The sequence below is a fragment of the Glycine soja genome, chromosome 1, assembly GCF_004193775.1.
Source record: "Glycine soja cultivar W05 chromosome 1, ASM419377v2, whole genome shotgun sequence".
NCBI lineage: Eukaryota > Viridiplantae > Streptophyta > Magnoliopsida > Fabales > Fabaceae > Glycine > Glycine soja.
This window is the reverse complement of record NC_041002.1, coordinates 46,080,712-46,095,890: the sequence shown is the minus strand read 5'-3', so window position 1 is coordinate 46,095,890 and position 15,179 is coordinate 46,080,712. Positions and strand designations below refer to the sequence as shown.

General features: G+C 34.7%; 2 protein-coding genes across 2 annotated transcripts; both read right to left on the bottom strand.

Moving 5' to 3' along the window:
• On the bottom strand, positions 1–8,649 carry LOC114417013. The gene is made up of 2 exons (XM_028382076.1): positions 8,266–8,649; positions 1–1,454 (listed from the first exon to the last, which is right to left on the bottom strand). Exons 1-2 carry the CDS (start codon positions 8,503–8,505, stop codon positions 354–356), a joined length of 1,341 nt encoding a protein of 446 aa, XP_028237877.1. The 5' UTR covers positions 8,506–8,649; the 3' UTR covers positions 1–353.
• Positions 8,650–9,640: 991 nt separating this feature from the next.
• LOC114417005 lies at positions 9,641–14,769 on the bottom strand. Its single transcript, XM_028382065.1, has 3 exons — positions 14,543–14,769; positions 10,615–10,711; positions 9,641–10,529 (listed from the first exon to the last, which is right to left on the bottom strand). Exons 1-3 carry the CDS (start codon positions 14,658–14,660, stop codon positions 10,361–10,363), a joined length of 384 nt encoding a protein of 127 aa, XP_028237866.1. The 5' UTR covers positions 14,661–14,769; the 3' UTR covers positions 9,641–10,360.
• Positions 14,770–15,179: the final 410 nt, after the last annotated feature.

Here is a 15,179-nt window from a genome sequence, read left to right as displayed (position 1 = left end):
TAATCTTATCAGTTTTCTTAAATGTTAAACTGCATTATGCTAACATATTCACGTTCACCAATCCAGTCCCAACAAGGTATTTTGCACATTGCAGTAACATAAAGGGTTTTTGACACATCCCAACATTCACATGAGCAAATCCTACAGTATTCAAATCTCCCTGACAGAATAAAATCCCGACAGATAATTAACAACCCTTTGGGTCCAAAAAAGTGAAAAGTTAAAGAAAGAGAGTCATTAAATATTCTTTGGTCCTACCAAAGTGATTGGAGCTTCATGTTCTGAAGGTTAATTGGTCATTTGCTGCACCTGAATTGGCTGCAGGTGTCAGCACCACCAGCATTATCTGAAGTTCACACCTGTTGTTTGGTTTCAGAACCTCCACCTTCAATTTGGGTGCTGACACTTGAACCTGGCAGCTCAGTTTTTGTTTCCCCAGAAGAATTTGTCTGCAACAACTGGGGTTCATAACTTGGTCCAGCCATAGATGTTGGTGCTGGTATCTGAGAAGCTATGGCACCTGTCACTGGTGCTGTTGCTGGAACTTGTGCTTGAGATAGTACGGTCATCAGGAGCTGAGCCAAAAGTACCTGTGGATCATTATCACCTTGTTGAACTTGAGCATTAATTGCATTAGACAGAGCGTTGATGTCAGGTGGGTAAACTGCTTGAAGCCCTGAGAGTGCTCCAGACAGGGCTTGCTGCTGGCCTACTCCAGATGAAGCACGCCTTAGTTTTGATAAGTGTTTTTTCCCAGTCATATGACTCTGGTAAACAACTTGTGACTCACATTTAACATCACACAGCTCACATCTAAAAGACATAGTTTGTGCAGGCTCCACTGGCTTTGAACCATCATTAGTTCTCATGTATTTACCTCCTTTTCCTCCTTTCTTCTTCCGCTTCAATCCTCGGCCTCTTGCAGCAGAGTTATCCACGGTTTTCCCCTCGGGCACCTCAGCTGGAACCTCGGACATGTTTCCTACGTTATTCTGCAGCTGTATTTCCTCCTCATGATTATTGATTATAACCCCAGAGCCCATATTTTCTGTGGGGTGTCCATTTTTCTCGGACTCCTGAACTTCCTTAGGTTGGTCTGTTAAATTCAATTGAGAGGTAGGAATTTCCCCACTCTGTTGTTCATTTATAGCGTTGCGCCTCTGCAATTCTTCATGCACCCTCATATTCTTCTGATGTTTCTTCCCAACCTTGTGTTGCTCCAAGATTTCTGGAGAATTGCACTCAACCTTACAAATTTCACAACACACTTTACGTGGTGGTACTGGTGGTTGCACTCGAGCTGGCACATTAGAAACAACAGGTCCAGAAGAATGAAATGGAATGTGTCTAACACCCCCCACTCCATGTCCCCTACCATGGCCTCGACCACGACCGGCCCCTCTAAATGGTCTACCACCCCTGCCACCCCTACCTCTGTATTGAGATGGCCCAGTCTGTAAATAGGAATTAACAAAAGAATTCAAGCATATACTGATATGGTTACAATTATCAGGAATGCATGAACGAGGAATTTGAGAGGAAATTATTAGAATGACAAGATGTGCACACAAATTATTCAAATCACAAGGATAGTGATGTTCAGAGAGAGAAATGTATAAGAAAACAGACATGAAACTAAACTTTCAGTAATTCATCCTGTCCACAATAATCTGTCAACACTCAACATGATGAAATATAAGTCAATTAATGAAAAGCTCATGATTCCTAAAGCCTTGCAAATACTGGAGAAAAGAGTTATTGATGAATATAAAACGGATCAAGAAAAGGAAATATCTGGTTCAGGCAAGTGATAATAATCATGGAAAATTTTAAAACAGAAAGTCATTTTAAATTTTCACAAACATTAACAACCCTTATGGCCCTGAAACTGCTTCCCAAGAAATCAACAATTTCAAGTATCATTCCAAATCTTATATATAATCCAATCCATGTATCTTGAAATTAAAATTTTGAATATAAAGCATTAGCAAGGTGGGCATTCACTTGAAAAATCCTAAATCATAAATTCAATACAAAATTAAATGCATCCAGTGTTTGTCAATGGTCATTATAACAAAGGTTTAATTGGATCTCAAGCTAAATAATAAAATGGAAAATTAACTTGACAGTTGACTAAGCTCTCAGCTTCATAGCTTAACAATTTTAGTTTAAATGTTTTTCTTCACTTTTAATTTCCTAACCAATCCTTCACTTTTATTTTCGCATACAAAATACAAATTAGTGGTGGGTGCCTCATGTACCAAGCTTCAATTTTTTATTCCAAAATTTAAATGCAGACTAATAACAGCAACAGGATCCAGAATTCTCATAACAGGATTCCCCAAGTCTGAACTGAAAAGAAACATCCTCTAACAAATGAGAAAACAAAGTAAATCAAATAAAAATTATATCCAATGAATAACAAAAAGAACAAAGTTTCTTGTTCTAAACTGTGAGGCACTGCATTGTTACTTTGAAAGGCCAGACAGTTAAGAAGAGAAACAAGATGATCTGATGCCCACATCAGCTCTAAAGCAACCAGCAAAGACCCACCACCATGTGGCATTATTGTGACAACAAATATATAATATGAGCCACAATAGCTAGTGCTTATATTATGCAACTCCCGTCTTTATCTGGTCACTCTAGGGTGTTGTGGCCAAGTTTGCAGAATTCTCAACATCTTCTGAAGGTTTTAGATGAAAAGCTGAGGATATAATACCTAATCCAGTATCGATCTTTTGCCCAGAGAAGGTCCCAAAAGAGGCTGACGGAGCACCGCAAAGCTATTCACTATAAAAGCATGACAAATGTTTAAAAGGTAAGTGTTGCAAAATCTTCAACCAGCCTTTTCCGTTTACTTCTTCAAATATTTTTTTTTTCCTTTTTGGTGGGAAATATAGAAACTGCCATGTTGCTGTAGCAGTAAATATGCTGAATTGAGTCAAGGAGTAATAAACCATATTAAATGGCTTGACTTTGACTCAATCTATCTTAAATCATCTAGTTTCAGCTACACCAAAGAAACTTGCCAGAGCTAATTAAAAGCCCGAACTGATTGGCATAATCAATTAGCCATAGAATATAGTACAACTCTTTCAATGATCTCACTGGAGCAATAATAGATACAAAGCCTTTGCTGTATGTAATATGTCAAAGCTTGTTTCTATTAATCTTGTTTAGTGGCAGAGTTACAAGCAAAAGGGCTCAGAATGACAACTATTTTAAATAAATACAACTAAATAGTACTACCTCTGGTCCTTTATAAACAAATGAGAACATTCTTTTGGTCCTAAATCCTAATTATAAACTTTCAAATATATTAATTGTCAATTTTCTTTTATATCTTTCAATTTATTTTGAAGTCTATTAATGAGACATTCAGTCATTTCTCATGATAATAATTCTGAGTATTTTTGGAATAAATTTAAATTTATGACATTATTAATTACAATTAACTAATTTAATTATTTTTATTAGTTTTGATGAATTACATATTTGTTTCATACATATAGGACCAAAGGAAATATATACTACATATATGAATACTCAAAAACAACACAAAATACCCAAAATTAAAGAAATTTGTGATAAATAATAAATCACAGTTTACACACCATCACCATCAATCTAGGATCAATAAGAACAACGTAATGAAGTCAAAACATGTGAAAAAAAGAACATAACAAATTAGATTAAAAAAATAGCAAAATGTGGACCAGGAAATCTAAAGGAAGAAGAAAAAACAAAACACTGAAAAAAAGGCGATTTATGAAGTGTGAAAGTACAGAGGCTAAAATAGAGGTAAGTTCTTGTGGAATATTTTACCCAAAATAACCCTAAAAAATGGTGTACTAGGAAGCTGAATATGACACTTAAATGAGGCTACCTTGTAACAAAATAAAAAACAGTTTTCCCATAAGGATTCTGTAATCTGTAGGCCATCCCACTCCTGAGTAAAGTTAAGAGTCAAAGTTGTAAGACATAACCCACACACCATCCTCACACTCACCAAAACATTAGTTTATAGGATAATCACCAATATACAGTTTAAATAAACCAAAAAAACCTACTCGTTACCAAGGTTTTTAAAAACAATCTACAACTGCGATTTCGATCGCAACGTCAAGGTTTTGGGGGCATTCCCAACTGCAACACAACCACAATTGTGGCCACAATTTTGACTACAATTGTGGATGGAACAACAATTGTGATTTTCAATGGCAATCTCTATAATAAAAATGGTCAACAGTCACAATTTCAATCCCAACATCAAGGTTTTTCAGGTGGCAGTGACCACAATGCAACTGCAGTTGTGGTCACATCAGCCGCATTTGCCTGCAATGTCCCTCAATATCAAGAATGCAACAAAACCGCAACCGTGACCACAAAACCTTGCTTATTTATTACAGGCTGATGAACCCCATCTCTTCATCAAACACATCCCAAATTCCCTATCCACAGCCAATCCCACTCAAACACACAACTGAATCCCCAATTTCCTTAGGTCACAAGTCACGACCCACTCACACAATTTTCCTTTGATAAAACTTCATAAATAAACTAACAAACAAAAACAAGAATAAATGGAAATAATAATTACAACATAATCAAGAATTGGAAGGATTAAAGGAAAAAAAATACCAGGGCGGGTTCAGGAGTGATGGGGTAGATGTTAGGAGGGTGAAGAGGAGTGAGTTTGGGTTGGAATTGAAACTGGGTTTGATATGCGTTGGGATAATACATGTATTGAGAATTGTAAGCATAGTATTGTTGGTACACATATGATTGATCGTTGGGTTGGATTTGGATCTGAGAAGGGTCGTAGCCATAGGAATGTTGCTGCTGGTAGCTGTAGCCTGAATAATCCATTGCTGTGAATGTGCAATTTGGTGAGTGTTTTGTGAGGGAAGAAAAAGAAGGAAGAAAAGGGGGAATCAGCGAACACAGGGTTGGGAAGTCGTTTCACTCACTCGTGGGCCATGGCGATGACATTTAGCTAGTAGGACGGGGCTAACTGATCTTAGTAACTTAGGGTTTCAAGGGAATTGGGCCATATGAGCCAAATGTTTTTTAGTGTTTTTTCTTTCGGTTTGTCGCACTTCAATGTGAGTCCAGTTTAAATTCTTTTTTATTTTTTATTCAAAACATAACATATATAATATAATAAATTAAAAAATAATAATAAATATAATAAACCATTTAAAGCATAACATATAATATAATAAACTACATAATAATAATAATAATAGTAATAGTAATAGTAATAGTAATAGTAATAAAAGACTAAATAAAGCATAACAGATAATATAATATAATATAATAAATTAAATTAAATAATAATAGTATTATAGTAATAACAGAATTTAGACATATAATAGTGTCTTTAATTGTGTATTTTTCTATTTTTGAGTATTTATATGTGTGTGATATAAATTATGTATATTGTTTTCTAAACTTCACAATATTTTTGCTATCCCGCTCTAGCATTTTGGGATTGGCTGCTATACATCGCTATCTGGGGTTGACTACTTATGGAGCAGTTGCATACTAAAATAGGTGTAATAATAATTTTCATCAAACGTTATGTATCAATAGAATAAGTTGAATAGTAACTGTCATGTTGAGAGGTTGACAGAAAGTTGAAATGTTGAATTTGTTGTGTCAAGAGTATTATGTTATGCATATCTGTCATTAACAAGTGTTTCTAATATTATAGCTGATAAAATAAAGTGTTTCTAATATTATTTTTCATATTAGGTAAACTTTTATGAGTTTACAAGTTGATTCTGTGGAAGCTCCATGAGTTTACATAGACTCTCAAATTTGACAACCTTGACCACACCCATAGCAAATCACAGAAGTACCTAAACAAACTGCAAAATTCCTCCACCATGCCTGTCCTTCCTCTTCATTTAGTAAAGTAGATGGAGATAGAAAACTAATTGGGGGAGGAATTTGTTTGAATGGGAAAGAGAATTGGTGGCTAAATTTCTGGAAGAGTTACATTTGGTGGAGGTAAAATAGAATGAAGAAGACTCTTGGGTTTGGAAATCGAATGAGTCAGGAGGTTACAATGTAAGAGATGCTTATATGCTAATTCTTCATGATGGCCTTGTAGATGAACATGCAAACATTCTTAAACAAGTATGGAAAGCATCTATCCCATCCAATGTGACAGCTTTTTCATGGAGCTTGCTCCAAGATAGAATTCAAACAAAGGAAAATTTATCAAAGAGAAGAATTGAGCTTGCGGATAATGATGACTCTTGTTCTTTCTGTGCTCAAACAGTGGAATCAACACAACACCTTTTGTTTAACTGTAAGTTATCTTCAGCAGCGTGGAACTATTATTTTAAATGGTTGGGCATAGTGGGGGTGCAGCATCAAGAGCCAACGAACCATTTTATCCAGCACAATTTCCAGGGAGTTGATTCGATCAGCAACAAAAGATGGAAGGTAATTTGGCATGCAGTGGTGTGGAGCCTTTGGTGCTTAGGAACTCCATTATTTTTAAGAATCAATCTTTGGACCAGAAAAAGGCATTCGAGATGGTAAAATTACGGTCTTGGCAGTGGCTCTCCTCAAAGGATACGTCTTTTAGTGCTTCTTGGAATGCATGGGAGGCTGTTCCTTGGTTATGCTTGCAGGAGAATCTCGTGTGATATGATCAAAGTGTTGGGGCGGTTATCTTCTTTGATGGGCTGGGCATTGTTATTGGGTTGTACTTGAATTATTTATACTGTTGTAGTCAGCAAATGTTTCTTTAGTTTGTTTCGGGGTGGGGTTGAGTTATGTGAGCAAAAGGACTCTAACTAGATCCATTTCATTTTGGTAACTTGGTCCTTTGACCTCTCTGTGTGGGTGTGCAAAAACTAGTTCAGTAAAAAAAATCGAACCGAATTGGTTTTGAACTGTTTTAACTGGTTCGTTATTATATCCAAATAATCAAACTGATTTAGAAATTGGTTCAAAATCGAACTGGTTTTAAAAAACTGGTTCTGAACTGAACTAATTTTTAAACTAGTTTTTAAACAATTTTAAACTAGTTCTAAGAACCAAACCAGTTTCAAACTAGTTTTCGAACTAGTTTTTGAATTATTTTTTTCAAATAAAAAAATATTTAAATAAAAACCAGTTCGGTTAACCGAACTGGTTTTGTAGAAACAATTTGGTTAACCGAATTAGTTTTATAAAATAGTGCACTCATTTTTTCTTGAACTAGTTCGGGGATTCAATTTAGGTTTGGTTACAATCCGGTTCAATTCGAACCAGTTTTTTTGAACACCCCTACCTCTCTATATTCTCCTAGGTACCTCTGGTACCATATTAATATATTCATCTTTTTTGGCTGACCAATTTTTTTTTTTAGTAAAGTAGATACAAAGGTACTGGTGTGAAATTGCAATACAATTCAAGCAGAAGCTTTCAGTCTTCAATACCATACCATTAATATCAGCTAAAGACCAAATTGCAATAAAAACAGCAAATTCAAGTATGGTAAAAGTTGTTATGAATACCACATAAGGTAGAATAGGAAGCTCAATATGGCACTTAAAATGAGGCAACCTTGCAACAAAATCACAAACAATTTTCCCATAAAGATTCTGTAGGCCATCCCACTTCTAAGTAAAGTTAAGAATCAAAGTAGTAAGACATAACCCACACACCACCCTCACTCACTAAATCGTTATTTTATAGGATAACAACCACCAATATATGGTTTAAATCAACCAAAAAAAATCCTACTCATTACCAATGTTTCAAAAAACAATCTACGTCAAGGTTTTGAGGGAGTCCCAAACTGCAATGCAACCGCAATTTTGACTGCATTTGTGGACGCAACAATTGTGGTTTTCGATCGCGATCTCTATAATAAAAACAGTCCACAGTCACGATACCGATCACAACCTCAAGGCTTTTCGGGTGTCCGTGACCGCAATTGTGGCCATATCGGCCGCAATTGTCTGCAATTTCCTTTAATATCAAGAAACCCGACATAACCGCGACCGCAACCACAAAACCTTGATCATCTATTAAAGATTAATGAACCCCATTTCATCATCAAACACATCCCAGATTCACTCTCCACAGCCAATCCCACTCCAACACACCCGAATCCTCAATTTCCTTAGGTCACGACCCACTCACACAATTTTCCTTTCAAAAAACTTCATAAATAAACTAACAAACATAAAAGAGAATAAATTGAAATAATAATTACAACATACTTAAGAATTGGAAGAGGTAAAAGGAAAAATTTACCGGGGCGGGTTCGGCAGCGGAGGGGTTGACGCCGGGAGGGTGAAGCGGAGCAGGTTCGGGTTGGAACTGAAACTGGGTTTGGTGTGCGTTGGGGAAATACGCGTATTGGGGATTGTAAGCGTAGTATTGTTGGTACGCAGCATAGGATTGATCGTAGGGTTGGATTGGGATCTGAGAAGGGTCGTAACCATAGGAATGTTGCTGTGGTTGCTGCTGGAAGTTGTAGCCTGAATAATCCATCGCTGCGAATGCGCAATTTGGTGAGTGTTTCGTTGAAGAAGGAGGAGGAGGTAGAAGAAGAAGAGGGAAAATCAACGGACACAGACTTCGTGTTCTACCGGATTGAACGCAGGGTTGGGAAGTCGTTTCACTCAACCATATGGCTACTACTAATTATTTTATGTGATAAATAGTATATTTGTGCTTTTTGCTATCTTTTATTATCTTTCAACATTATTATCATTTGTTAGTTATTTTGTTAGTTATCTTTCAACACTCAACCATGTCTTTTTTGTTATTTATTTTTTATATTTATAAATAAGTTACTTATATAGAAAATAATACACATAATTATCATTTGTTTTAAACTCTTGTATTTTTTTACTTTAAGTTATATTTTATTTAAACGCAAGAAGGTCACGTAAGAAATTCGATTGAAAAAAATTGTTCTTTTAAACTTATATTTCAATTCATATTTTTGTTCTCTCTAATTTCATTAGTCATACTATGTGTTTTGTAAAATATTTATATACTTATGTAATTATGAATTTAATTATTTGAAAGTCTTTGAATATAGAGTTTTATAAAATTTGTTGAAGGGCCCAAATAAAATATTTTTTTTGTAATTTATTAATAACACTCATTATTTATTTTTACCATTTTTTGCCTTTTTTGTCAGAGTTGTATTATGCATTGGCAAAGCTTTGACTTTGCTCTTTTTTATTTTTTATTTTACACCATCAAATCTAGTTTTGTAGCTTTAAAAAATTTGGATGTAAATATCTTATGCGACTTTAGACAAGAAAGATCAAAAGAATTAAAAAAATATTATAACTATAAGAATTAAAATTGAATATTTTTAACTATAAAGACTGTTGCAAGTATATAAAGTAAAATGATAATTAAACCTAATTTTTAATACCCATATTATAGATTATTTGAGTTTAATATTTATAGACTATTTAGGTAAAATATTTTATATTATCAATCATAAAAAATTATGGTGAATATGACCTTTAAAATTATTATTTTAAAATTAAATAAACTTATCATACATATTAATTTATAATTGAATAATAATGTAAAAAAAATTACATTATAAATATAATAGATATATCAACTACTCATTTTTTCTTAATCAGCCAAGCAAGTATAATTATATAAACTGGGTATAAGGAGTTTTTTTTCCAAACAAAATACCAAAATGGGTGATCAAACAAACTATTCGTTTATCTTGGGTTGTTTTCGCCACATATGATAGGATGTAGGAGGTGGGGCAATGATCTCTTACATCGGTTATTTTTACTATCGATGTAAAAGAATATTTTTTTACACTGGTTGTAAAATTATTAACCATAGTCCTCCACAACACGATGTTCCTTCTCTTCTCTGCAAACACCAATTGCACCTCCACCATTGCACACAACTCCATCGACAACCACTACAAGAATGTTTAAAGCCCACTGTAATAGTGAAATCCCACTGTAAACAAATGGCTTACAATGGGCTACGAGTCTGTCTGTAAAAGTTCCATCCGTAAATTTTATCAACGACCATGAAGTTGTCTATAATACAATGGGCTATAATGGGAGGATATGTCTCTAATGACTGGGTGCGATGATATTGGTCATCATGATCAGAATATTCTTCATAGTCTGTATGGCAACGACGACAAGATTGAAGACATTGACTAAGGTCACTCACAAATGCTTTAAGTTCTCTAATGGTGTTGAGCATCTCTTCTTGTGTCTTTTGATGTTGTTCTTGTTACTCTTTCATTTTCTGTTCAAGTCTTTCATTTGCTTGTGAGATTTGTTTAGCCACCCACTCTGGAGCAATGGTTTGAGATGACTACAAGATGCTCGCTTCAGTTGTGTTAGTTATTCCACACCAGACCTATAATGGGAGGACATGTCTCCAGCTCCATAAAGACGTCCTTGAGACTTGCCTCCAACATCATCAGCCCACAATTTAACTCTTGATGCAGGGTTAATGGCATGTGTCCCATCACTGGAGCCTTCCTGCAATTTCTTTTGAAAGTCTCCCTAATTAAATGAAAAAAAAAATCAATACGTCACAGTTACTTTTTTTACTGAAAAATTAAATAATTTATATAACATGTTAACTTACATAGGTTTGTTCTGATCTCTTATCCACTTAGGTGTTGTCCTTTTTTCTAATATGTGTCTCTTTGAACACCTCATCAATGTGAGGAGGTTAGCCAAACCTATGCAACTTTAAAATACTTAGATATATAAGTATGTCATGTAAAAATCATAAAGACACTTATTACACTACTAAAATGCACCAGCACACATACACACACTTACTGCACTAGTTTAGCACACAAAATGCACCAAATTTAATGGTTCAGCACACTTAGGTACATTACTCAAATTTCCATAATGCCATTTGAGAAAATTATTGATAATCAAACAAAACAAGAAAAGGAGGAAAACAAAATCAAAATGAGGAAGTTCAATTTTTAAAGTCTCCATTCACATAACAATTCACTTACGGGTTCTTGCACCAACTCTCGTTCATTTTGTTCCTATTCTACTTGGAAACTAGAGCAACAATGACTATCCTTAGTTTAAATCATATATCATACACTAGACATTAGGAATCCCTGCATGCAAAAGGGAACAATATCAAAACATGGACTTTTTCCCTCGCTGTAACAACTAGAAATCCCTCAAGAATAGGAACAGAATAAAAATCCTATTTTTTAAAACTGAATCCTATTCTTTTTCCAAATTAAGGGAATATAGATACTGAATTAGTTGAAAGCATGGTTATTGAATCGAGATTCGAATCATGAACCGGAAGAGCTATTTAACACATCGTGAATCGAATCGTATTATGAATCCTAAGATACAAGAACAATAAAATTCATTGAAGTTTACATAAAAAATAAGTGACATAAGTAAAATTAAAACATAACTTAATATATCATATGAAACTATGAATTAAAAAGTAATCCAAGATCAAAACAAAATATTCCAATATCAAAATAACATAAAGTGACCCACTGGCTGCACAAAGTTAAAGTTTGAAGACCCTAAAAACAAAATGATGGCAAAATGGCCAAGAAGAACGTTCAATAAGATAAAATGAGAAAAAATAAATAAATTAAGAAACTAGGAAAAAAAAGTCAAATAAGAAAGAAAAAATAAGAGTTTAAATCTGCTTAGAAAAGGAGACAAAATAAATTGTAAGGAGAGAAGAGTCATGTAATAAAAAAATTGACAAGGTAAAGCTGTAACCGTGAAGAAAAAAAGAGAGTTGAAATCTGAATAGAAAAAAGATACTGATGCTTTTTTTTCTTCTCCCGCTTTATAGATGTAACAGCCACCCTGCCATTGATTTATTTCTTCTGTATATGGCAACGAAATTAAAGCATTACTAAAAGATAAAGGCTCTAAAGTCTACATATCAAGATCACTCTATTTTAATCAAAAAAAATTATGAGGGTCTTGCAGGTGTTTCAGGCCCAAAATGGGTGCTGTTATTCTGCACTTGTAGATCACTGTGCATAGTGGCTTAATTTTAGATTGATTTGAGAGAGAAAGGCTTTGGGCTTCTATTGAAAGGTAAGCAATCAAAGGTTCAAGGCTGAAAGAAAGTAGATAAATGATAACTACTAAATAATTGTATTTTGATAATAGAAAATTAAGTAAAATTATCTTTAAAAATAATTATTTAGTAGTTATTTGTGTTTAATTGTTAAAAATTGATGTTTGGTCAAATTTTGGCTGCAAATATAAAAACTGGAGGGGCTAAAAGCAAAAAAATGAAAAAATAACGAAGAAAAGAAGAAATCTGCAACAAGCTCCAACCCAGATGCCTCGCTTAGCGCGCAGCTCGCGCTGAGCGCGACTAAAGATACAGGCACTAAGTGAGGACATTAAACACGAGATTCAGCACCCGCGCTAAGCGAGCAACAAGCGCTAAGTGGACAAAACAGAAACTAAACATGTTAAACGAGATGAGCTCGCTAAGCGCGCGATCCAATGTGCACTAAGCGAGGAAGGACGCGCTAAGCGAGCCTACAAAGACCCAAAGCCCACTTTAATAGCTAGAAATAGAGAGTCAGGCCAAGGGGAAAGACACCACCCTCAACAACCCCGGAGACTCAAAGTTCTACAATGAATACATCCTAAGACTGAGTATCTCTAATAGGGAAAATCATTTACTCCCTTCCTTTCTTTCACCCCTCTTATTCCATCAGTTCTTGTATCTCATCCATTGTAAAGTCCTCAATGGCCATGAGTGGCTAATACCATAGTTAGGGTCAGACAAACCTAAAAGTCAAGTGATGTATGATGTACTCAGTATTTATCAATGCAATACTAGGTTTTTCTTATCATATTATCTTTTATGTTTATCTTTTCATGCATTATTCATCTTTTCATTCTTTTATGGATTAGGTGCTCGGAAGAGAATAACTTTTAGATAAGATTTAAAGTATGCATGCATCAGGTTTAGGGGTTAGATACTCGGAAGAGGAACTTCTAATAGAACAAAAAGAAAAAAATTTCATAAGGAAGTCATTGTTAGACATAGAATGATAATTTTATGCCCATGCATTTTTGCAAACATCTAGAATTCAAACTTCATGCATTTTATTTGTTGAATCTTTTCAAAGGAATTTGGGAGATAGATAAATAAGATAGGTTTGTTATCGTGAGGAATGAGGGGTAAGTAAATGAATAGATGTTGGTAGGATAAAATCACCTGAATTGATAAAGAAAAATCATAAAATCATACATCATATGCAAAGAGGGCATGCTAGATCCCAACAACATCATCACTTTAATTTTCCTATCTTTTACTTTTCTTATCCTAGTTTTTATCTTCCATTTTATTTAATCTTTATCATCTTTTAATTCAAATCTTTTATTTTTTTTTTTCATCTTCTATTTTTATCTTTAAATCTTTTATCTTTTCTTTTAAATCTTTATCTTATCTTCTATCTTTTTTTTTATCTATTCTTCATCTATTACTTTTAATTTGGGTTTGCATTAATCTAAGTACAAACAAAGTCCATGTAGATTCGACACTCGGACTTTCGAGTACTTTATTACTTGTGACAAATTTGGTACACTTGCCAACAAGTTAACAATAAATAAACTAGTCTTAGGAGCTCCTACTATGAGGTGTCAAATGAAGGTGAAACTTGCTCGAATGATGCAAAATCACTTGCTTGTGAAGAAGCTCACAAAATCTCTTGCAAGTTGGGAGGCTCTGACCTTGTTTTTGGAATTGCAAGCTAAGCTGGTTTAGTAGCTAGCCTTTCTCGCCCTTCTTATATTCCACAATTCGACAATCATCATCATGCCTAATTGCCTCTTGTTGTAAAGGGAGAAAGAAGATTCACATCATCAGATTCATCATTTGAGGTTTTGAAAGAGAAGAAAAGTGAAAGCAACGTTCTGTCTTTTTATGCTAATAGTGAGTCGGGAATCTGAGGGCGAGCCCTGGTGCAGCGGTAAAGTTGTGCCTTGGTGACTTGTTGGTCATGGGTTCGAATCCGGAAACAGCCTCTTTGTATATGCAAGGGTAAGGCTGCGTACAACATCCCTCCCTCATACCTTCGCATAGCGAAGAGTCTCTGAACAATGGAGTACGAAGTTTTTTAATGAATCGGGAATCTGTAGTAGTAGTAGTAGTTAATAAATGCATAGAGCAAAGAACAATGCCAATTACTTGATTCCTTATACAACATTGCCTAATCTCGATAAATATTGCTTTCCATTGTCAACATTCAAATCCAATCCACCAATTTCTAAAGCTTCACCCTCTAAAAATCCCCTAACACTAATCTATATTATCTCGGGTTCTCTGCTATCATGCATTAGTGCATCACAAATCCTCTCCCCTACCTCCTCACAGAGACAGTTCAAATGCCTAAATACACACGCTATTTTCAAATAACACGAATTCAACCTTTCAAAACAGCAGAAATCAACACATGCCTGACATTGACAACACAATTTTTCTTTGCACTACACAGAAAATGATAATTTAAAAATGAATTTTTGTAATAATGGCTAACCAGGTTTTTTCGAAGTTATGAGGGATTTGTGGTGGCGCTCCGAGGTGTGCAGTGGTGGCGCGGTGTTGATTGTAGCTGCTCTGCCTCGGCGCGACGGGAACCCTGTCATCTGCCACATGTGACTGTCGTTGATGAGCTACGGGAACTCCAAGACCGTCGTCGTTGCCGAGTGAGTGAGTGAGAGAGGGAAGTTTGTTTGTTTTCTTAATTTTAATTAATATATTAAAAAAATTACAGTGGGTTTAACCCACTCTAAACTTTATGTTAATTACGCTGGGCTAAGACCACTATAAACAAAAAACAGTTCACTAATTTTAGAAAAGTTAAAAATAAAATACAGTGGGTTTAACCCACTGTAATACTTATTTTCATTATAGTAGGCTATGTCTACTATACTTCCTATTCCATTATTGTTGGAAAAGCCGACCATAATGACATTAGTCAAGAAAAAAAAATATTTAATAATTTGTAATTGGTAAAAACCAACAGTAAAACTCAGGGTAACTTCAATGACGGTTAGACTCATTGTATCATGTTGTTATTATCTATACTATAGCCGTTTGTAATTCATTGAGGGTTAAACCCACCCTAAGTTGTTTATATTACAGACAAACTAATGGTTTACGGTAAAAAGTTC